Genomic DNA, 25,770 nt, shown 5'->3' with positions numbered 1-25,770 from the left:
CAAAAATAAACATTAATAAAAGAAGATTCTAATAGTTAAAAAAAAAAGATTCTAATAGTTTATACAGAACTACAATGGAAGAGTTGCACAGTTGATTTGATGTCCCTTATTGCACAGATGTTGGAAATAGGTTTTTTCCCCTTCTTCAATGTCCCCATTTGTGCCTTCAGGTTTAAAGCCATGTAGCATAAAGATGATGCTATTAAAGAGGAATAATTTCTTTTGTAATTTCTGTCACAGACATCCACGTCTTGAAGGACATGGCCTCACCTACCAATGACACTAGGAACCATTGCTACTTTTTTGAAGCATGAATGATATAAAGGATGGAAATCTTGTTCTGACTTTTCTTGATTCAATCCATGTCTTAAAAATGCTATCATTATTTTGAAGTATATCCACACCAGGCAGTATGTTTTAGCATGCCTGTATTTTTTAAGCATGTGATGCTAGGTGATTAAGATGCTGAGGTAGATTAAAGTAATTATTGCGCAAATTCTGTTGCTTGAAAGAATTTATTTTGTTAGAAATCTTAATGGAAATATTAAACTTTCATTTTTACCTTTTCATATCAATAATTCAAGATTAATAAACTCATAGTTCATTAGTTCAACAGACTGTCTTAATTTCAATCCTAAAAATCGAAGGCTCTGATAACTCTAAGCAGAATTTAAAAATTAAGTCGATGAGAGAAATTCTGTCAAGAAATAAGGACTTTTATTTTATAAACTGTCAAGTAGCATTATTTAAATAAAAATATTTTCTTGAATCCGAATTTTAAGAAAAGAAAAATAGAAGAAAAGTTATGTTTCAATAGAGAAAAATTCATGGTAATCTAATTTAGGGAAGGACTAAATCTTTTTGTTCATGACAATCATTGAATCTAGTAATAATTTTTATGGTATCTCATAAAACTGATATGTTTTTAATGAAAGGTATTCATTTGTCCCTCTTACTGCATATATAGTGGTCAGAGTCAGTTTCACAGCAAACAACCAAAAGAAACATGAAGTTTAAAATGTTTTGATTTTTGGTATCTTTGCAGTTAGCCAAAATGAGATATCATAAAGATATCATAATAGAGAACAGAAAGAAATGCTGTTAGTTAAGAAAAGAATTAATTGTATTACATTTAACATCCTCCAGGTGAAGAATTTATTAAAAGTGAAAATAGCACAAAGCAAAGAAGACAAGTATGTGTAGGGAAAACATAAAACTGAAGAAACATACTACCTCCAGTTTGTCTACATTTTCAATACAAAATACTGTTTAATTACTTATTGTTATTTATGCTACACTGCAGGAAAGACAGAGTGTAATAAATATAAGAACTGATAAAATATCACAAATTCATGATATATATATTAAATACATAATTTCTATATGTGGTATTGCCAAAATAGCTAAATGAATGTTAAAAATGTTAATGAGAAACTGAAATGTTATAAGTCTGTAGTGGAAATAAGTCCATAAACCACCATTTAAGGAAAGGAAAAGAACTTAGAATGGGAAATGGTATTACGGAAAGGAATGCAGTTCTGTATCAATGGCAAGCGTATTTTTACCCCACTCAGTATCATGCATACTTTTGGTGCTGTGTTAGAACACAGTGACTGTGTATAAAGTTGGTTACAGTCAACAAACAAGACTAAGATTTAAATATGTCGTTAATTCAGTTAACTTCTTACAGTATGAAAGAAAAGTTACAACATGCAACCTCTTTTTCAATACATTGACAGTGTATTTTACTAAGTTATTTTTAAAGACATATATAAAATAAGCACAAAAAGCAAATCCTGAGCATTTACTTGGGATTTTTTTCTTCTCCCAAATTTCTATTTTACATATTGCTTCAGATCACACTGTGTAATTTTTTATTTTCTGAAAGCTACAATTTTAAACTAATTTATCATTTCTAAAATAACTGAATAAATTATATAATTTACTTAGATTTAACTTCTTTGATCAAGGATATTTATCTTAAAGGCTTTAAGTTTATGTGCTTAGTTTTATCAGAGAAGCACAAATGACAGGGTTAATTAAAATTTGTTGAGTTAACTTCCCACATTCATTTGAGATATGATCAAAAGATGATAAAACTTGTGTTAGATCAAAAAAGAAAAAAACCCAAACATAAAACATTCCTATGAATAGTATTTCAAGACAACATATATGTTCAGCTTATTTCTTTAGGCTTATTGCTACAATATTCTGTTGTAGTAATTACATACATAGTACAGGACAAAGCCTATAATAGCTCCTTCATCTATGGGCATCCATTATATTTAAGCAGAATTTAACAATGAAAACAAAAACACATTTAAAATTATATATGAAAGAGTTTACAAGTATTTCTTGACCATCTATAATTCCCCCTCTTGACTGTCTCTTTATTTCCTCAAAATAAAAATTCATATTGATTCAAATATTTAAAGCATGGGTTTTCCTTAATAAATTATATTAGGCACAAAGAAGGGCAATAAAAAATTTCCACAAATTAACTTACAAAAACCTGTAAACTTACATTATGACCTAGTTAATATTTTGGGGCATATTATCTCACAACATGTATTATTAAATTAGCTGCATGATTAATACTGATGATACAAGTTTCTAACTGGACATCTGAATGAAGGCTGAATTTATTTCACTTGTATAAATAACCTCACCAAAGTATATTAAGAATATATGAAATGAGGGGTCCCTGGATGACTTAGTCCCACTCTTAATTTTGGCTCAGGTCATGATCTCACAGTTCGTGAGTTTGAGGCCCGCACTGGCCTCTGTGCTGATGGTGCAGAGCCTGCCTGGGATTCTTTCTCTCTCTCTGTCTCTCTCTGCCCCTCCCCCTTCTCACGCGTGCTCTCTCTCTCTCAAAATAAATAACTTAATTGAAAAACGTCTGTAAAATGACTGCTTTAATTTAATAAATTAAATTACTTCAGTAATACTTAAATTACTTCAGTATCTACTATGCGAAAGCACCATAACAACACCTGTTGATGGTTAACTCTTACAGCAAAATCCTTCTAATTTTAATCATGTATTTCCAGCAAGAATTAAGAAAAAACCTACTATCCTCAATTACTAATATCTAGAAATATGAAATTTCATATACTCACCCCTTTATCTCCTCTTGTTTTAGAATTAAATTTCACTGTTTTTAACCGGGCTCGTTCTTTCTTCTCAACTCTGTCAAAGTATAGAATGCTATTTTTAAAGTATACTGAAATATCTAAGGGCCTAACTAGAAATCATTAAAACTGATACTTTAATATAGGGCACTTTTATATTCTAAAGTCTTCAGAAGTCATCTAGGTTTGCATCCCAAAATTAATTATAATTTCTAAAATGAAATATAGGGCTCATTTTATTATGAAACAAAACCACTTGTGAAGTATCAAAATACAGTACATGTGTACTTATAAATGTACTCAATTCCATAATTATATTAAAATTATTATGAGGAACCACTTCTGAATTGAGCAATTTGCCAGATTTTGGTTTTTTTTTGTTATTGTTTAAATATTAGCTTAGCATGGGGCATATACATATGCCAAAAATTAAGCATAAGAGAGTGAACAAATAAGGCAAAATGTTAACAACTGGTAAAAGTAGGTGAAGGATATGTGGATTTCTTGTACTATTGTTTCTTGTACTATTCTTCCTCTTGTTACTTACTTTTCTGTAGCTCTGACATTTTTATAAAAAAATGGGAAATACAAAAATTAAATTTAGCTCCAGTGATATACTTGTGTAAATATAGAAAGAAACCAATTACAGTATACAAAAACTTTAAAGTATCTTTGGAAGGAGATACAAAGACTTGGTAATCTTAGTTATCCTTAGTTATCCCTCTACAGGTGAAATTGGTGCCAAGGGAACAAGCTTAAGATAAGGAAGCCTGTACAGCTTTTAGATCTTATGAATTTTGAAACTTGTTAAAGTGCCAAGTATTCAAAATAAGCAAGCCAACAAAACTACATCAAAACAAATGTTTCATGTAGATTGTAATACCAATATGACCCTCGCAAAATTTCCTGTAAATTAAGCTTTTATAAATCCTCAATTTCAACATAGATATTACGTTAGTATATAGCAGAAAAACTTACCACAACAGGTTGAGAATAAATGTATTTCCTTCATTATCTAGCTATATAGTTTTATCGTGGATACAGAAGAACCTTAGTAGTCAAGGATTTGAAACTTGTTTTTATTGTGCTAGAACAGTCCGTGACATGATTAGAGAGTCCATGAGATGATTAACTAATTTATAATTCTGCCTAGGTACTTACTGAGGGCACTGCAAAACTAACATTTGGTGAGTAAACGTTTACAACTCAAAATGGCTTTGTTTTCACATCATTATCTTGTTCACTAAATAGTTGATTGATTTAAATTGTACTTAACTGTAAATACTATTCCTGAAAGAAAACTAAGAACTGTAGTAACTACAATTCCTTGTGCTATTATTAGAAGTACAGAGGTCTAAGAAAGGGATAGTTCTGTTTTAAGAAAACAGAAGTTTTGAATACATTCAAGAACAAAACGGCATAATTAGTTGTGGTTTCATACTATAGCTTATGGAAGAAAAATTATATAAATAAATGAATAAACATAAAAAAACAAAAAAATCCCACAAAATTCAACTTCATAGAATTTTTGTACAAAATAAAAAGAATCTCTTTCCATCAAAGCCAGTGTTTTCTTATTAGTTGCAGGCACACATAAAGCCTATGAGAGATATGAGGTACCAAAGGATAAGACAATTTTTAGGAACTCTGACTTTGATATTTAAGATGTGAGATTTTTACTGACTCAACAAGGCACAGAGGAAGCATTTCTGAATTTAAAGCAGACTATGTTCTATTCTAGGAGAAAAGTTATGCTGAGGGCTGCATTGCTAAAAGAGGAGTTGCCTCTTTATAAGATCTAGCCAAATAGCTGGAGCTTGCTAAATATATGGATCTAGCATAGAACAGTCATAAATCCCCAAACCACAAATACAAATCTAGGTAATATTTTAATATTCCTACTCTTCAACTTCTACAAGCAGTTATACAAATATATACAGGTAGAGGTTTATAAATAGGTACATGATTTGGCATACTTATCAATTACAGAAGCTCTTAACAAAATAAGTATAAATCCAACTCATTAGAACAGAACAAGTGTATTCCATCATAAGCTTGACCTGAAGTGAATTAACTAGCTACACTAAACACTAATGTCTCTTTACCAATTTTGGCTGGCTATCTTAAAACTTAAAGAGGCTTTTAGGCAATGATTTGTACAAATCAGATCTCACAAAAAAGCTATTCCGGGGGAATTACGAACTGACATTTTAATACCATTTCTCACAAAAGTAGGGGCATTCAGCAGCATTTCGTAGACCTTAGAGAGGATTCTCTATACTGGGATCATCCTATCTACGTCTATACTTGACTACTTTTCCAGTAGACAGTAAGTATCAATCACGATAATAAGTGGTTAAAAGCAAAGAGGAAAGACCAGTGAATGTACCAGTACTTCTAAATTAATCAAGAAAAGAGATGTGAAGCAAGTAACAAGATAGTTCTAAACATTTCACATTTATTTACACTTCCATTTTTTAAGTCTAAAGGAGGCAATTCATATAATCAAAAATGTAAAGTTTAAGATTCCATCACCACCTACATGAGAAAACTACAAAGGCTTTTAAATCTCTCTCCCTCCAATGGTATAGATACATGGCAAAGTTATTTAAAAACCTTTGGGGGCATCATATTCTTTAATTACGTCACTGGTTACAACATAAGGTGAACAAAATCAAATGATTGTGAAACACAATATGGAAAACCAAGCATCACCATCTTGGTAAAAGGATTTTAAAAATCAACAATTATTTATGTTGCCCTACTTTCAAGTGGTAAGACTGTAACAGACTTATATTTACCTGCGTTTACTGGGAATTACTCCAACTTCATCACTCTCTCCATCTGGTGTAACCTGTCTGGCTTGCCACCACTCATCATCAGAAGCATTAATAACATGGAGGATATCTCCAAATTTGAAGTTCAAGCCCTGACTGGGAAGGCCACTGTCTTTAGTCTTGTCATAATCAAAAAGCGCTCTAGATTAAGAAGAAAAAAAAGTCTATGATTATTTGTCATGATGCTCATTCCAATATTAAATGAACACAGGATTCTGAAAGTGTATATAATCCAGGTAAATAATTAAACAAGATACCATGGTGGGCAAAATAATGCCAAGCTCAAATTTGCACTACATATGGAAGGACAGACAAAAAAAGAAACAGTAAAAGTGACTTATGCTAACAGTTTTCTAAAATTAGGTACCACCTTATTTCTTTCAATATTGGATGAGAAATTAAAAAAAAAATGCGTTTAGTGTAATCCACTGGCAACCCATATTGAATTCTAAAATGAAGACAAACCTAGAGAGTTGCTCTAAATTAATAAGCAAAAAGTAAATATTAAGAGATAACTCTTCTCTTTATTTTGGCTACACATACTTGGGAAAACAAACTCCCTGAAAGATTTGATTCATTAGTTGCAGAGTGTAAGACTAGATTAACAGAGTGACTATTGTGTCAGTTAATTATTCCTTCTATTTGTTCACAGAACTAGAGTAACAAAATTTTCTGAGTCAATAACAATGATGAAAACTAACTATACAGGACTTTAACAGCTGCTAAATATTTTGGAAAAAATACTGTATTAATATAGTAATTGCAAAATGTTAAGAATCTTTTAAAATTTGATAAAAATACTGTGTTCTATTAATTAATATACAATACTTAAATTCTCATCCAAAGTAGTTCTCTCAAAAGTAAAGGAAAGAATCCCAGCAATTACATTTATAATACAATTTATTTATTCTTTAGTTCTAATTTGGCAACTGGAAATTAGGATACAAATCATATTCCTTTCTGTGTTACCCAATTTTTTAAACCTATCTCTCTTTTTTAAAAAAAATTTTATTTAAATTCCAGTTAGTTAATAAACAATGTAATATTAATTTTGGGTGTATAATATACTCATTCAATACTTCCACACATCACCTGGTGCTCATCACAAGTGCACTCTTTAATCCTCATCACCTATTTAACCCATCTTCTCACACCCTTCCCTTCTGGTAACCATTAGTTTGTTCTATATAGTTAAGAGTTTGTTTCTTGGTTTGTCTCTCTCCCTCTTTTCTCCCCACTATGTTCATTTGTTTTATTTTGTGAATTCCACATATGAGTGAAATCATATGGCATTTGTCTTTTTCTGACTTATTTCACTTAGAATAATACTTTCTAGCTCCATCCATGCTGTTGCAAAAGGCAAGATTTCATTCATTTTTTATGGCTGAGTAATAGTCCATTGTGAGTGAGTGTGTGTGTGTGTGTGTGTGTGTGTGTGTGTGTGTGTACACCACAACTTCATTATCTATTCTTCAGTCAATGGACACTTGGGCTGTTTCCCTAATTTGGCTATTGCAGATAAGGCTGCTATAAAGATGGGTGGGGGGACATTTATCCCTCTGAATTAATATTTTTGTATTCTTGAGGCAAATACCTAGTAGTGCTACTGCTGGATCTTAGGTAGACCTATTCATTACTGCAGATTGGAGGAAGCTTAAATGGGGTGTCTGAAGAGAGGGCTACTGAAATAAGGTTTACTCCACCAGATCCTAGAAATGCTCAGGAAGTAGAAGTGTACAGAATTCAGGTAGGCAGAGGTAAGTTACAGCAGTGAAAACAAAAGAACTGGTGAAAACACTTCATATAGCACTTAGAACCTCTAGATCCCTTCTCTTGTTCCCAGACCCAGAAGACAAGAGGTTTAGTTTCTAAAGAAATTGAATTTGGTAAGTTCTGTACTCTGGAACTTGATGGGGAACGTGGTGCTGGGCTAAAGACAGATAAAAAGTAATCTGCACACTGAAAATGGAAATTCTAGCAGCCTTGTTTATACTGCAGGCAAGAGATTAAGGATTCTTTTCTAGAGATATTTAATGACCCCAACAATGACCTCGGGTGGGAAAGGGCAATGAACAAAGCCAAGTATTTTATAGTTAAATCCAGCTAGCTTCATTCTCCATTCATAAGAATAGAAAATAAGGATCACTAAATATTTAAAGATCATCTCACATATGAAAAGCAAGAAAAGAGGCAAACTAGAAAAAAAGAAATACAGAGAATGCACAGAATTCAAGAAGCAGAACATTAGAGAAAATGAGAAGATATTAGGTCCATGAAATAAAAAGACGACAAAAAAAGGATCAAATAAGAAGAGGCTTTTAGAAAATAAAATAGGATATCATACCTTCCTCCATACCCCAAATACTCTATGAAGGAGAAGGCAAAGTCATTTTCAGACATGCTAACACTCAAAAAATGTCCCCCATATACTCTTTTTTCAAGAATTTATTGGAGAATGTGCTTTATTAAAGGAAAGTAAATTGAGAAAGAAAATGTGGCACTGAAAAAAACAGACTCTGACATAGCAGAGTGCTAAAAGGCATAGGACAGGGGCACCTGGTGGCTCAGCTGGTTAAGCATCTGACTCCTGATCTGGCTCAGGCCATGATCTCATGGTTTCCTGAGATCAAGACCTGTACTGGGCTCTGTGCTGTCAGCAGAGAGCCTACTTGAGATTCATATTCATATTCTCTCTCTCTCTCTCTCTCTCCCCCCCCCGCCCCTTCCTCCCTCCCTCCTCCACTCATGCTTTCTCTCTTTCAAAATAAATAAATAAACTTAAAAAAATAAAAGGAATAGGACAGTGGCAAAGGCAAGTCTCATATGAGATCTACACAGCAAGTCTATAAAGTAACTAGTCCAGACTAGAACAGAAAGATAGAAAAAATCTGAAGTGTAAGATCATATGTACAACCACATGTTTCTTTAAGTGAAAAACTCTAGAGTCTATTGTAAGATAAAGAAAGATACTTAGCAATAAGTACATGAACAATTAAGCAAATAAAAATGAGATGATTATTATGCCTAGGAAAAATGAAGGGCTGCAGAAGAAAGGAAGGATGGTGTTATAATATACTACTTGAGTAATGACAGATACTATAATAGTCACATGATTAAATGCTATTAATTTTATTAACAGTGATGACACTATGTTTGAGTGATAAAGGATGAAGAATAGTTTGGTATGAAAGAGAAAGTTATCTACAATGGTAAACTGGAAAACAGCAGTATATGTGCATTATTTAGAAATTTGGGGGTAAAGACAAGGGACTTTGCTAAGAAAATGGAGGATGACTGTTTTCAGAGAATGAAATTAGGGATTTTTCGGAGGTGACAGATATTTTTTATTATTATTTTTTACAACGTTTATTTATTTTTCACAGGAGAGAGAGCACGAGTCGGGTAGGGGCAGAGAGAGAACGCAAGACACAGAATCTGAACCAGGCTCCAGGCTCTGAGCTGTCAGTACAGAGCCCAACCTGGGGCTCAAACGTGTGAGCTGCGAGATCATGACCTGAGCCAAAGGTGGACATTTAACTGACGGAGCCACCTGGAAGCCCCCATTACATTTTTTGATAGTATATAACTTGTAAAAATAAGGTACTTCTTTAAAAAATAACAAAAAGTAAAGATGACTCATTAAAGGTGCCTGAAACAAATGTAATGTCTTGATTTTTATGCGTTTGTAAGTTTTTAATAAATCACTATTAAAGGCAACACCTAATTATATTAAAATTAGAAAATATGGGCAAGAAGAAGAAAATGAAAAAAGGAGAGTATAAACAAATCTGTTTTTCCTTTTTCTGTAGATATCAGTATCACATAAAACACTTTGGAACAGAATAATTTAATAAATAAAATTTAATAAATAATGTATAGAAATAATAAATTAAATAATAAATCTAAATAAAATTTAATAAATATTACAATAACTAGTGGAAGAAGAGAAAAATCTGATAGACTAAGGATTCCCAGATCATTGGTAGGGCAGGAGGAATGAAAGGGGTAGGAAAAGAACAAGTGAAGAAAGTGAGAACAGTTTCCTTTTCTTACGTATCACAGAATAACATTTGAGACAGTAAGTCATATCATATGTAAACAAGTATAGAATACATGCTTGTTTGCATAGATTTTTTTATACATATGCACAAACACATATGGGATACATGTCTATTTTAATGTAAGATACATCATCACTCATCAGAAGAATAAATAAAACATACTAGGAAATGTTCCTCAGTAAGATCAGAAGAAATGAACAAAATTAATGAAGAATGGTACAGATTACCCATAGTCATCAACTAAAGTTAAACTAATAGTTCAATAAAATGCTGAGTAAAGGCTCTGCTAAAAAGAGTATACAGAATACAAATAGGTCATCTGTGTAAGTCTTATTAGCCAATGAAATAAAAAAGAACAGTTTAAATTCAAAAAATACATGTAGAAATTTCCAGAATCTGTGTTCTCTACTGAGGCTACTCACATTTTAAGCTATTATTTACATATGCTCCCTTTGCTATTATGGACATTACTGTAGTAATTAAATGTTAGAGAACAGTTTATTATAAAGAATATAAGTAAGTGTTGGATGATATGACATACCAAGCTACAATACAGTCACTCAGGAAAATAACTTAAAAATTTTTCTCCCACATTTATTTTGTCTTTATCATGCCATTATTATTCAAGGGGTTGTACAACTTTAATACAATTATAGTAACATTCCAATTCTTGAAAGACAGACTGTCAAGAAATCAATCCTAAAATAACATTTCTTTGGTTTACAATAGATTTTTTCTTTTTTCTTTTTTTTTATATTTTATTTTTAAGTAATTTCTATACCCAACATGGGGATTGAACTCACAATCTTGAGATCAGGAGTCATATGCTCCACCAACTGAGCCAGACAGATGGCAATATATTCTTTGCAATATATTCTTCTACAGTAAAACTGAGTCATAGTAAAAAATGTGAAGGACTCTGCATGCATGCATAAATAAGGACTGCCATAATTAGAAGTAAAAAAATTTACCTGACATAGAGGGATCGCTTCTGGCTAGTTCGAAGAGAACCTGATCCTGAACTAATGCTACTATTCATCATCTGCTCCCGTAAGTCATGTATTTTGGCTTCAAAACGACTGTATTCTGATGGGGAAAAAAATAAATTTATACTTTACACTCTAAAGAAATAAGTTACTTGAATATAAAGTATTAAATACATTAGCTGGCTTATAATAATTATATGAGGTTAGAACCTTGAAAGAGTAATCTGTGTAAGATTTTTGGACAAAATGCAAATTTCAAAAAACCAACAATTTTCCAAATGTACCATAAATTAGAACTGGCTGAATTAGAATTTTCTCATATGCTATTTTAAAGTTCATATTACATTTAATCAATTAAAAGACAACTTTCATGCATCAAATAGTGGTATCAACTTCACATTACTGTCTAACTGTAAATTTTAAAGATTAAAATTCAGAATTTATTCTGATTTTTGTACTTAAAAAAAGAATCCTATAATGATTAATACTAGACACTTTGTTTACTGATTTTTCCCCTTGAGGTAATCAGTTACTTTTATGTGCTGAAACACAGAACTTGTGTACAGTCAATAATATGGCAAAAGTCAACAATACAGGAAAAATATGCCTTAAAAACTGTACATTAAATTTCCTTCAACTCATTTTATGATTTGTAAATTCTCAAAATACCAAAATAAGATACAAAACAATTTGAATAAACATTTTAAGATCATTTTTATATAAAGCAAGTGTGATTTTGACGATGAATTATTTTAAACTATATCATATAGTAAAAACTACTAAATCTATTAATAAAACCATAAGCACTTTTTCAAATATACTGCATTACACATTTACACACCTTTATACCTTTTTCTCTATAACAAACTATTTTATAGAAATTAGGGTAGATCTCCTCAGATTTTCTTACAAATACAAACGGTCTTAAAGCAAGAGCAAATATCTTGCTTGGGAGTTTGTATAGTTTAAGAAGACAGAGGAAGAGCAAACATGATTATTGTGGAGTTATTCTTCTTTTTACCATAGACACCATGTTTGTTTTATGGATACTAAGATTAATTGAAGCAACAGTTCATCAAAAAACTCAAAAACATTTAATAGTTCAAACTAGTAAGTAATAAAGTGTTCTTTTTTTAAATATTTATTTTTGAGAGAGAGAGAAAGAGAGAGCACAAGTGGGGGAGGGGCAGAGAGCTAGGAGGACAGAGGATATGAAGTGGGCTCCACACTGACAGCACAGAGCCCAATGTGGGGCTTGAACTCACGAACCGTGAGACCATGACCTGAGCTGAGGTCGGATGCTCAACCGACTGAGCCACCCAGGCGCCCCTTTTACTATCCTTTAAAAATATAACAGAGGGGCGCCTGGGTGGCTCAGTCGGTTAAGAGGCCGGCTTCGGCTCAGGTCATGATCTCCCAGTCCGTGGGTTCGAGCCCCACGTCGGGCTCTGTGCTGACAGCTCAGAGCCTGGAGCCTGTTTCAGATTCTGTGTCTCCCTCTCTCTGACCCTCCCCCGTTCATGCTCTGTCTCTCTCTGTCTCAAAAATAAATAAACGTTAAAAAAAAAAATTAAAAAAAAAATAACAGAAAATTTAAAATACAAATGTTAGTAGACAGTAATAATGTGTCCAGTACAATTCAACAATTAACAGTTCATGGCATTGAGGTGCCTGGGTGACTCAGTTGGTTAAGTGTCCAACTCTTAATTTTGGCTCAGGTCATGACCCCAGAGCCCTGTGGGACTGAGTCCTGTGTGGGATCCATGCTGGGCATGGAGCCTGCTTAAGATTCTCTCTCTCTCCCTGTCCCTCTCCCTTTCTCACTCTAAAGAAAAGAAAAACAAAAACAAAAACAACTCATGGCAAACTTTTATTTGCAAAGGCACAGTGAAAACAGAGATAGACTGATGGATGGAGGTACAAATACTGGTTCCTCTTATTGTTAAAAGTTTTATTTATTTAAGTAATTTATACATTCAATGTGAGGCTCAAACTCATGATGCCAAGATCAAGAATCACATGCTCCTTTGAGCCCATCAGGCAGCCCTATACTGGTTCTTCTAATTAAAAATTAAAACCATTAAGTTTGTAATTAATGCCTTCTATCTTCTATCTGTACGTGCTTTCTTGCATAAGACGAATCCTAGTTCTCACGACACTGCGAATAACAGAATTAGAGTATTACACAGGGACTTTTTAATTTTTTCCAGTATTACATTTACAACAGCCTTGAAATAACGACACCAACAACTAAGACCACGACATCGTTTTTGAAAACAGTTAACTACTTTCCCTACTTCCTTTTAACCTTAAAGCATGGTCTAGTAGGGATGAATATATATATATAGTTTAATTGCTGTTTTAAAATTACTTGGAGTAGTTCCTCCTTAGGTGTTAATGTTGCCAACTATCCAGTTGGCTCATTTCTTATACACTTAAGTTCATTTGTTCTTTTTTATTGTCAATTTTGACATTTAGGGGTGGCTTTTAAGAGTTTCATTTTTTTAAATAGGTAGGTAAAATAGTTTCAAGGTCATATTTGTAAAACAAGGATATTAAAAAAGAAGTCTAGGTTGTCCTCTCTCCTACCCTAAATTATATTAAACATTTATATATATGGTCATTATATATAAATGACCAATATAAATATAATAAACGTTTATATATAAACATTATACATAAACATTTACAGAAAGGCTTATTCCTCCATTTTTAATAAATAGAAGCAGATACACATATATATGTAAATACATTTACATATACTTATTCTAGAGTATTTTAATATATATAATACCTAATTATGTACACATTATGTATATATATTCACACACATATATGTATCGCCCACTTTTATAAATTAATTTTATTTATTTATTTTTGAGAGAGAGAGAAAAGCAGGGCTCGAGTTCACCTGAGCTGAAGTCAGACACTTAATGACTGATCACCCAGGCGCCCAATTTATTTTATTTATCTTTTAAAAAGATACAGCAACAACACTGTATAGTAGCATGGACAGATGTCCCTCATTCTTTTTTAATAGCTATATAGTTCTTTTGCTTGTAACCTTCATCTCTTTGTTACAACAAAATACTGGAAAGAGTTACATTCTGCCTTATCAGCAAATCTGAAAATTGTTTTCTTTGAACTAAGGTAATGTTTGATATGACTGAATTTGTTTGATCTCTGTTCTATTCATACTATACCTTATTTATATGTAGGCAAGCCTTCTGTGCGAATAGTTGTGTCAGGGTATATTTTCCAAAGATACATGCCTGTGTCCCACATGTTCTTGTACTGTGACCTTGCCATTCCCCCATTAAGTGGGCAGACTCTAATCACTCTCTCCTTGAATTTGGGCTGGTCTTATTACTCACAAGCAAGCAAATATGGTAGAAATGATTCTATGTGACTTTCAAAGTTAAATTAGAAGAGGCCACAAAACTTTTCCCTGTTTCTTTAGGGATGCTTGTCTGGGGGAAGTCAGATACCATGTAAGAAGTCTGACAACCCTCAAAGAACCATGCTGCAGAGGTCACGTGATGGTGTTCTGAGCCCTAACTTCCAGCCACTATCACTAAGGCACAAGACAAGGGGAGTAAAGCTATTGTGGACCTTCACCGACCAGCTGAATCCCATTAAGTGACCTTAGGCTATGCTACAAAGACCATCCAGACAAAATCCTGCCTGAATTCCTAATCTACAGAATCCATAAAATGGTTATTGTTTCCATCCACTAAGCTTTGGAGTAGTTATGAAGCAACAGTAACGGGAACACACTTCCTCTGTGCAGTCTATTTTATTTGGTCATACACACCCACACACCAAGGACAAGCCTTCCTAAATTTAAAAATACATATGAAATTCCTAAAACAAAGAATAAGTTTTATATACTTTCAAAAATAAATATATAAATATAAAATTAGTACGGTTTATTCTTTTGTTCTAATGATAACCTTTTGTTTGGCTTTAGCCCCCTCCACCATGAGCAATCACTTCAGAGCCAAAGTGAAATATTATCCTTTTATGTCCAGTTAAAAACTTTAAAGCGATCACAAAGCTTATTCTATTTTCATAGCATCTTCAAACTCCCCATTTTCTAATAATTATACTTTATCCAAATTGTCAGAGCATACAGTCTTTTCATATTATACACTCTCCCCTTACAACTATCTTAACTAATTACAATTAATTGCTACCATCAGTCTTTATGTCAGTATCTCTCCCATCATTTTGGGTGTCTGAACTTTGTTCTCTCTTCTCAGAGTGTTTATATGAACAGTATCATCAGAATACCAATCTGTTGTTGATACATTTGACTGCAGCCTTTATATGTGAAAGTCTATTTCAGTTTCTTTCCTTGATTCTTTGAAAATGTTGACTCCACTGTCTCCTTTAAACCATTGCTAATGAAGTTCTAATGACTACCTCATTTTCTTTCATTTAAAGAGCAATGTTTTGGGGCGCCTGGGTGGCGCAGTCGGTTAAGCGTCCGACTTCAGCCAGGTCACGATCTCGCGGTCCGTGAGTTCGAGCCCCGCGTCAGGCTCTGGGCTGATGGCTCGGAGCCTGGAGCCTGTTTCCGATTCTGTGTCTCCCTCTCTCTCTGCCCCTCCCCCGTTCATGCTCTGTCTCTCTCTGTCCCAAAAATAAATAAAAAAACGTTGAAAAAAAAATTTAAAAAAAAATAAAAATAAAAATAAAGAGCAATGTTTTTCCTTTGGCCTGGAATTCAAGTGAATTTTTCTTTTTCTTTTCTAATTTTTTTTAATCAAAAAAAGTTTTTTTAATCTTTATTTATTTTTGAGAGAGAGAGGAAGAGAGTACAAGTAGGGGAGGAACACAGACAGAAGGAGACACAGAATCCAAAGCAGGCTCCAGGCTCTGAGCTGTCAGCACAGAGCCTGATGTGGGGCTTGAATTCATGAACCTTGAGATCATGACCTGAGCCGAAGTCGGATGCTTAACTGACTGAGCCACCCAGGCACCCCTAAGTTAATTTATTTTGAGAGAGAAAGAGGGAGTGTGTGTGCAGGAGCAGGGAAGGGGCAGAGAGGGAGAGAATCCCATGCAGGTTTCTCTGTCAGCAGGGAGTCCAAAGCAGAGTTCAAATCCACAAACCATGGGATCATGACCTGAGCCAAAATCAAGAGTCAGGCATTTGACTGAGCCACCCAGGTGCCCCTTTTTCTTTTATTTTTTGAGGTTTTTGTTATCATTTATTTATGAAGTTAAAAATGAGTGATAGAGGGGCACCTGGGTGGCTCAGTTGGTTAAGCATCCAACTTCAGCTCAGGTCATGATCTCACAACTCACTCAATAACTCACTCACAAACTCACTCAATCCCCATAACGGGCTTACTTTTATCAGTGCAGAGGTGGCTTTGGATCCTCTGTCCCCCTGTCATGCTCTCTCAAAAATAAACAAACATTAAAAAAAAATGAGTGATAGTTAAAACTGCCATACAACTTTTTGGTTTGTTCTCAATTTGTTTTCAGTTTCAATGTCTTTCTGAATAGATGGAACAGGTCAGACCAGTCCTGGGAGTGGGGGGTGGGAGGGGTCACAGGGGAACGGAGCCAGGCAAGGGAGAGCAGAGAGGCTGAGGGGCTTGCTGGGGGTGGGGAGGGTGTGTCTGTGTGTATTTTTCTTTTGATCTTAATAATTTTAAGTCCAGTAATTTTGGGAGAATATTTCTCAGTGCTAGTTATAATCTTAGGTAAACAGAATGTCTTTTTGATATATATTTTGAGTTTTTTAATTTTAGAAAAGTTTTGTTTATGTATTTTTGATATGTTCTATACGCATTGTTTTGTTTTTTTCCTATGAGACTCCCACATGTATGCTGAATATTCTTTGTCTACTTTATCTGTCATTCTCAAATCCTTTTTTATTCTTTGTTTCTTTTTTTATTAACATATTTTCCAAAGATTGAAGCAATCCCCAACTGTTTTTCCTGAACCATTTGAGAGTAACTTGCTACCTTGATGTCGCACCACCGTTGAATATTTCCTATAAATAAATAATAAGTAAATAAACTACAAATATATAAATACACATATACACACACACACACACACACATATATATTTATTCTAGAGAAAGTGTGAGGGAGGAGAGGGTCAGAGAGAGCAGAATCTTAAGCAGGCTCCATGCTCAACGTGGGGCATTGTGTGTCCTATGTGGGGCTCAATCCCATGACCCTGGGATCATGACCTGAGTTGAAATCAAGAGTCAGACACTTAACTGACTGAGCCACCCAGGTACCCCTAAATATATTTTCCTATACAACAACAAAACCATCAAAATCAAAGTAAAATTAATACATTACTACCATCGAATGCTCACATCCTACTTGAGTTTCCCCAGTAATGTCCTTTATAGCAAAGGGATCAAAGATCTAGACTGAAATCATGAGTTGTCATATCTTTTTAGTATCCTTCAGTCACAACAGTATCTCAGTTTTCTTCCCTCGACTTTGTAGTCTTGATACTATTGAACATTACAGGTCAATTATTTTATAGAACGTCTCTCAATTTAGGTTTGTCTGATGTTTCCACATGATTAGGTTCCAGTTATGTAAATCTGGCAGGAATATCACGGAAAAGATGTTATGTTCTTTTTTTTTTTTTTTTAGTATTTATTGTGAGAGAAAGAGCGTGCATGACAGAGTGCCCGGTGGGGGGAGGGGCAGAGAGAGATTCCCAAGTAGGTTTTTCATGCTTTCAGTGCAGAGCCTGACTCATGATTTCCTAATTTATTCAGTGCAGTATAAGCTGGTATTATCATCATCAATTTGATGCTCAAATTGTTCTCAATTAAGCCAGTGGGAACCCTTTCAAACTGGATTTTCTGTCCTTTTGACACGTTTCCTTCATCTAGCACAGAATATTACAGAAAAATCTAGTACTTTCCCTTCCCCACACCTGGAAACAGCCATTAATCCAAACAGCCTTGGTAATTTTGGTGGGGAAGAGTATTTAGAGGCCAATATCTAAGTGTTAGGTGTGCTCACTGCTATTGGGCCCAGGCTCTCTCAGTGGATACAGCTAGAGAATTGTATATAAATTTAATATCCATATGTAAAACAGATACACATTTATAACTATGTTTATATAAATTAAAAACCTTATGTTTAGACCAATTTCTCCAATTCTAACCTAATATTATAGGGTTTACATTTTAGTTTTCTCCCTTTCCATATTTATTACATTCTACTCTAAAAATGAAAATTATAGGTAACATTAACCTTAGCATGTATGTATCCATTTGGTCAATCTCTCTGTATGTAAGGAGTCCTCTGTCTCTACTACCATCTACTTCCTTGACTCACCAGTACCATGTGTTACCCTCCTTAATCTGCTCAGACTCTGATTCCTCACACCAGGACACTCCCTTATGTGGAAGCCCACTCTTCATAATTAAGTCCTAATGGGTCACCATAACTGTCTCCAACCTCCCTAGCCCTGCAATACAGATAACCACCTTAGAACTAAGTTGATCAGGATATGGAAGGTAAAGAGCTCTTATTTTTGGTTTTTGAAAAAGTCCTCTTTTTTACATACTTGCTTTAAGGAAATACCATGCTCCTTTGTTAAACTTAACTTTTGAAAAAATTTTTTTCTTTATTTATAATAATTTTCTAAGTTCTATCAATTCATTTATGTTATTTCTTATATTCCATATTTTCTTTAACTTGTTTTGAAATATGAAGGTACACTTTTCATTTATTTCATAGGCATGTTTTTCTGGCATACTTTCATTGTGGAGATGTTATTCTTATCCTTATTTTCATTTTCCAAATAGATTTCTATTGGATTCCACAGTGATCCTTTTCTGTTGTTCATTAAAAAAATTTTTAATGCTTATTTTTTGAGAGAGATAGAGAGAGAAAATGAGCGGGAGAGGGGCAGACAGAGAGGGAGACAAAGAATCTGAAGCAGGCTCCAGGCTCCAAGCTGTCAGCACAGAGCCTGACACAGGGCTTGAATTCACAGACTGTGAGATCATGACCTGAACCAAAGATGGATGCTTAACTGACTGAGCCACCCAGGTGCCCCTGTTCATTTTTATGTGAAATTAGTTTCCCTGAACTTCAGATAAGACTATTGGGTCAGGATAGCTTTTCTATCTTCACAGCTCTGGAGCTCCCTCTTTTGTTGTTTCTGTCAAGTGTTCAAAGACATGATCTCCTACACTGTGAGATCTCCTGGTGGTTTACTTCCCCCTACTTGTCTGGACCTTCTATTTCCTTTGGCCCTATTATCCTATCCTACTCAATTTGGATTTTATTCTCAGTAGTTTTCCTTTGCTCTGTGGCTTTGAACTGAAATGGAGCTAACACTGGTTAGTTGTGTCAGAGGGCACAGACTGTTCCATCTCCTTCATACTTTACTGCAGATCCCCTGCGCTTAACATGCAGATTGTGCAAAAACCCCTTACAGTTGCAGGTGCTGTTCTTATATTGGCCACTGCATTTTCTAGTTAGTATTCATTAGCTCTTGGGCTTCTTGTGCGGCTTCCCCTTGTACAGATGTTGGTATTACAGGGTCTCATAGTTCTTGAGAAGTTGTTTATACTTGCTTGTATTTTGGGGTTCATGGGATACCTTTTCATCTAGTTTTGTTAAAGGTCTAGTTTTGTTAAATTTTGGTTTTGCTATCATAATTTTTTTTCTGGTAAGGGGGGATTGTTCTGGGCAATTTCACTTTAAATCTGCTATCTTATTTTTAATTTTCTATTTGTCCCACTACTCTATCAATATATTATTTTAGCGGTTGTCCTAGAAAATTATTAGGAAGTTTTGAGTTTTTGATATTTATTACTCTTGTTTTTAATATTTTAATCTTTTAAATATATCTTATCTGTACATTTATTCATTTATTTATTTTAAACATTTTATTTTTTAAAATCTCTACACCTAACATGGGGCTCAAACTTACAACCCTGAGATCAAGAGTCCCATGTTCCACTGACTGAGCCAGCCAGGAGTCCCATAATTTTATGTTTAATAATGGCTGTGCTTAACAACTACTTTGCAAAATTCCTGAAAATTCAACAATTGGCTCTTGTAGGTCATTACATCACAGCTCTTATACAAAAGTAATGTCTGTGCTTTTTCAGCTGAGTTCCTAGTTTTCATTCACTTTTTGATAATTCTTTACTGCCTTAATAGCTCTATGATGTCTTTAATAAAATATTCATTATATTTCATGTAGCATTATTAGTTGTCTTCAGTGATTTTGCCAGCCAAATCAATGGAAGTCCTAGTGATTTAAAACGTTATACATTTAGAAATTTTAAAAAATTCGGTAAAAAGAACACATTATTTTTTTTTTTTTTTTTTAAATTTTTTTCAACATTTTTAATTTATTTTTGGGACAGAGAGAGACATAGCATGAACGGGGGAGGGGCAGAGAGAGAGGGAGACACAGAATCGGAAACAGGCTCCAGGCTCTGAGCCATCAGCCCAGAGCCCGACGCGGGGCTCGAACTCACGGACAGCGAGATCGTGACCTGGCTGAAGTCGGACGCTTAACCGACTGCGCCACCCAGGCGCCCCGTGGAACACATTATTTTTTATAGTAAAGAAGAATACTCTTTCCCAAGAGGTAACTAAGTTACTATAAAGCAGTTAAAGTCTCAGATAGTCAACATTTAAGATACTGGAGAACTAAGTCAATTATTGTTAGTTTCTTAAATTTGTGCCTCATTTACTATGTTTACTCTATTCAGATTTTCAGATTTATGGTCTTTACTTATTATTAACAAACAATTCCTCCTAACCATCTGTCAGTTCAGAACATACTTTAATACTTTGTTTACTTTTCCTTTAAACCTCCCATTTCTTTACCTAGCTAAGATTCCTCTTTTTCCTGTCTGTTCCAATCAACTCATATTTTTAGATCTATCAATTTTCACTATATACCCATCCTATATATATTTTCTTAGACTTTATTTTGAGGGGAGAGTTTAATTTCTTTTTCAGTTAAGTCATTTACATCCCTCTCCTAGAAATCACATCACAACTCATTCCAGGAAAGGTACCACTGGGAGAGAGCTGAAATGTTATACAGAAAGTTTTCTCCATTCAGCATTTCAGAAATCCTAAACTTGTCATGAAATATATTTAGGGAGTCTCTGAACTGCTGGTCATAAGTTAAATAATATGTGTGTTCTTGTAAGAGGAGAGAACATGTTTAATAGCTGATTTTCTGCATTTTATTCCCTTTTTCAACTTCTAATCCTTGTTTTGGCCTCACTAGAATTGAAAAGATGGAAGGAGGGAGGGGAAGAGACTGGGGATAAACTGTACCTCCCCCAATCTCTCTGAAACCTACAATCCTAACTATAAAGAATAAAATTCCTTTATACTCTAATGAAATATGTTAATTAAATGTAGAACTTAACATCTGAGAGCAATAAATCTTAGAGAACAGATATGACTGGTTTAGAGAAGAAAAAGGAAAATGTTCTAAGTAAGAAGGCAGGTTGGTTAAGTAGTAAGAAAGGGGAGAAAGATGTAGGAAGGAAAGAGACTAAAACAAATCTTAATTAGTAACCTACTACAGAAAGTCACTATGAGAGATGACAAATGCTTGTCTGCAAAGAAATGCCACTAGTCCAATACAATCTCTCCATTTAGTCTCTACCTCTCTTCTCCTTGGTTGTTACAAGAAATAAAAGAAATAAAATGAGGAGACTGGGGTTAAACTCCACCTCTGCAACTGGGATTTAAATTAAAGCTCTGGAACTCAGGCAAGTTCGGTGGCTCTGACCAAATGTTTCAACTTTTCTAGATTTCAGTTTAGTCACTTAAAACTTAGGAATAAGAGGGGCGCCTGGGTGGCTCAGTCGGTTGAGCATCCGGCTTCGGCTCAGGTTGTGATCTCCTGGTCTGTGAGTTCGAGCCTCACATCGGGCTCTGTGCTGACAGCTCAGAGCCTGGAGCCTGCTTTGGATTCTGTGTCTCCCTCTCTTTCTCTGCTCCTCCCTAGCTTGCACTCTGTCTCTCCCTCTCTCAAAAATAAGTAATAAACATTAAAAAAAAAAACAAACTTCGGAATAAGAATACAAACTTCAAGGAATTTTTTTTCTTGTGTAAAGAAAAAAATCACAAATTTAAGACAAAGAATGGGAAAGAGAAAGTAAGTTTAATCTAGGTTTAATTCTTTTTCTTTTATCTCCATTCCTTTATAGTACAGCAGTTTGCAATATAATCAATATTTTTTGAACCAAAAATATAAATTTAAGGTCTGAAAGTTGATAAAGTGTGCTTGAGGAACAATGAGATAAAATTATTGAGATCAGGGCTTTTCAGGATGTGGAGACCCACTTGGAACCTCAGATTATTTTAAACTGAAGACACTGCAGATTCAACATTCAACAAATGCGGGGGGGGGGGGGGGGGAACCTTCTCAGAGCTTCCCTTATCTGACCAAAAGCAGCAACTTTCAGGAAATAAGGCTATCATAAATCCCCTCTCCTGGGGAGTATTATGGCTTTGAGATGGAAAGACTATTCACATGTATATAGCAAACATGATCACAAACTTTTTCCTACAAGCCCATTGGCCTTTCCTGAAGAACCCTATTTATTTTTTCCATAGAAAGTTTTTCTCTCCACCCTTTTTCCCATAGGAAGTTAGGTATATAAGTTATTAATGAGTCCTACTTCTTTTGTTGGCTCCTCATATGCATATAATATAAACCCTTTTCTCTTGTGAGTCTATCTTTTACTAGTTTAAGTTACAGGCCCCAGCCACTGAAAGGTTAGCAAGTTTTTCCTCTTCTAAAAAGAGAGCTAGAAGAAATCTTAACCACTTAATAGCTGTATAATTGGCAAACTACTTAAATTTTTTGTGCCTTTCTTTACTCACCTGTAATGTCAAATGGAGATAACAGTGCCTACTTTATAGGGTTTTATGGGAATAAAAGAAGTTAATGTAACATGGTTAGTACCATAACCAGCACACAATTTTTTCTATTATATTCTATTACCCAACCTATAGGAAGTTCTTGAACTATATGGATGAGGAACTATTAAAATTTTGTAATTTCTGAATACAAAGTCAAAAACTAGCATCCAGTGCCCAAGTTTGATTAGAGCTATAGATCCTGAAAGATAAAAACTTACTCCTACCAAAAGCTTACCTCTTTGCTCTTTGTCTGTTTGTATGTATATATGTACGTCAGATTATCAATGAAGCAGAGAACCCCATAAGATTCATCATTAATAAAGGAAGATACTAACTGCAGAAAGATGACTGATTATCAGTGTCAGGTGATTCCTTCTATACTTCTTAAAATGGCCAGTTCATTGAGAAGCAAAATCTGAGCTTTCAACTTATGTCCTTGGCCCTCAAAGCAGTTACACACTGATGATGTGGAATATGTTTTTTTTTTTTTTTAAAGTGCTGTATAACAAAAATACATTTGTTAAAAAAATAATTAAAGCAAAACATATTGCCTTATAAACAAGGTAAGTAGCAATACAGCAAGGAGGTCAGGTGTTTTCAAAATACCCAAAACATGATTTTAAATTTTAACTCTCCCATTTTTGGTCTTCTGGTTTTTTGGTTTTTTTTTTTTTTTTTTTTTTTTTTTTTTGCCCTCTTCTTTCTTTCTTTCCTTCTTTTTTTTATAAATTTTTTTTTTTCAACATTTTTTATTTATTTTTGGGACAGAGAGAGACAGAGCATGAACGGGGGAGGGGCAGAGAGAGAGGGAGACACAGAATCGGAAACAGGCTCCAGGCTCCGAGCCATCAGCCCAGAGCCTGACGCGGGGCTCGAACTCACGGACTGCGAGATCGTGACCTGGCTGAAGTCGGACGCTTAACCGACTGCGCCACCCAGGCGCCCCTTTCCTTCTTTTTTTTAACCTACCTTTTCTTCTCTCTGCCCATCTACATCCTATCCATTCTTTAGGTTGCCAGTTAAGCCCCAATCCTATTCAATGGTATCTTTTCTCATGCCAGGCAACGTACTTCCTTTTGAATTCCTGAGGCAAAGTCTGTCTTCTGTGTTTTTTGGTACTTACCTTGTTTTTATTAGGCAACGGTAACATAGCCATGGTAAAAGACATCAACATTGCCAGACTGGGCACTCATTAAAATATTCCCAGTGAAAAGTATCTAGATTTTGAAGGTAATAGGATCTGGGACTGAATTCTAGCTATTAGTAGCTTTGTTATCTGAGCCTATTTCATCATCTGTATGTAGGAATATAGCTACATATTTCATAAGGCTCTAGAGGAAGGTTTAAATAAATAATAAACACACAGGCACCTAAATAAACATATAAACTGTGTTCAGTGTTATAAAGAAAAAAAACTATCACAGTGCTAGGAGATATGCAATCATGAGAAAGAGCTAGCCACACAAAGAATAAAGAAAAAGAATAAGCAAGAACAGAATGAGCAGAGAATTAGGATAGTATATGATGCAACAAAGGGTCTGAAAGAAGGCTGGTATGGTTAGAGTCTAAGGAGCAAAGGAAGGAGTAGAGGGCATACGGTGATCACATATGTTGTGCTGTGCTCAATCACACAGGGCCTTCCTTACAGGTCCTATCAAAGGGTTTAGATTTTATTCAGAGTTTAATGAAAAATGTTTTAAATGGGAAAGGACACAATGCAATCTTTGTATTTAAAAAGATAATTTTGCTTGATGAACAGAGAACAGATTGGAGAAAATCAAGCAAGAAGTATTCTTGTTAGAGGCTATTAGAATAGTTTAGGTAAGAGATGATGGTGGCTTTGGTTAGGGAAGTGACTGTGATACAGAGATTGAGAAAGGGGAGGGTGGTCAAGAATGACTCAGGCTTCTGGCTTAAGAATCAATGGAGGTGTCATTTACTTCAACAGTAAAATGATTGTTTCAGACATGCTCAGATGCAAACACTATGGAGAAATACAGCTTGTGATATCAAATAGGATCTATAATATGTTTGGTGCTCAGGAACATTTGGAAAAAAAATACATATATAAGAGTAATCTGGAAACAGAGAAGATAGCTACTAAATAATAGCTATTTGAACAATCAAAGTAGAATGCAAATTCTCCTTGATAAAAAAAATGGTTCCATCAAGAGAACAGTTTAAAATTTTTTTTTTCAACGTTTTTTTATTTATTTTTGGGACAGAGAGAGACAGAGCATGAACGGGGGAGGGGCAGAGAAAGAGGGAGACACAGAATCGGAAACAGGCTCCAGGCTCCAAGCCATCGGCCCAGAGCCCGACGCGGGGCTCGAACTCACAGACCGCAAGATCGTGACCTGGCTGAAGTCGGACGCTTAACCGACTGCGCCACCCAGGCGCCCCAAGAGAACAGTTTAAAATTTGAATACAACTAAAGAAAAAGCATTAATCAGAAAGGTTCATATAGAAGTACAGAAATCACAAAAAAAGAACAAGAAAGAAGAGAAACACAGTATAAGCCCAGAAAAGATAATCTCAAAGGGCAATTTGAGACCCATTCAATAACTATTCTAGGAAAATGGCAGCCCACCTTTCCCACCTTGCCATCAGTGGCAAGTGTATCTAGTGCACAGAGATGTACATTACACTTGTTAAAAGCAGCTAAATACAAAAATGGTAGAGTTAACTATCCTTGTTCTGGTCTATGCTTACCAAGTATTACAGCAGTTCTTCCTTCTATCAATTTTTAACTCCTCATTAAATATAACTCAATATTTTTACCTGGGTCTCAGAAGATTCTTTCTTGATAAACATTAACTAGAATATGTCTGAATTTT

General features: G+C 34.5%; 1 protein-coding gene across 29 annotated transcripts in view; it reads right to left on the bottom strand.

Moving 5' to 3' along the window:
* The window catches only part of DLG1 (discs large MAGUK scaffold protein 1), a 275,368-nt gene that overhangs the window by 39,887 nt on the left and 209,711 nt on the right, over positions 1 to 25,770 (bottom strand). For all 29 annotated transcript variants that reach the window (XM_058730919.1, XM_058730920.1, XM_058730917.1 and 26 more), the window contains 3 exons: positions 11,004 to 11,118; positions 5,936 to 6,112; positions 3,123 to 3,192 (listed from right to left, as the gene is read on the bottom strand). In XM_058730919.1, coding sequence (XP_058586902.1) covers positions 3,123 to 3,192; positions 5,936 to 6,112; positions 11,004 to 11,118 — 362 coding nt within the window. The remainder of the gene's footprint in view (positions 1 to 3,122; positions 3,193 to 5,935; positions 6,113 to 11,003; positions 11,119 to 25,770) is intronic.

Source organism: Neofelis nebulosa, chromosome 5 (assembly GCF_028018385.1).
Source record: "Neofelis nebulosa isolate mNeoNeb1 chromosome 5, mNeoNeb1.pri, whole genome shotgun sequence".
Taxonomy (NCBI): Eukaryota; Metazoa; Chordata; class Mammalia; order Carnivora; family Felidae; genus Neofelis; species Neofelis nebulosa.
Note: the sequence above shows the minus strand (reverse complement) of the source record. Positions and strands in the feature narration are given on the sequence as shown.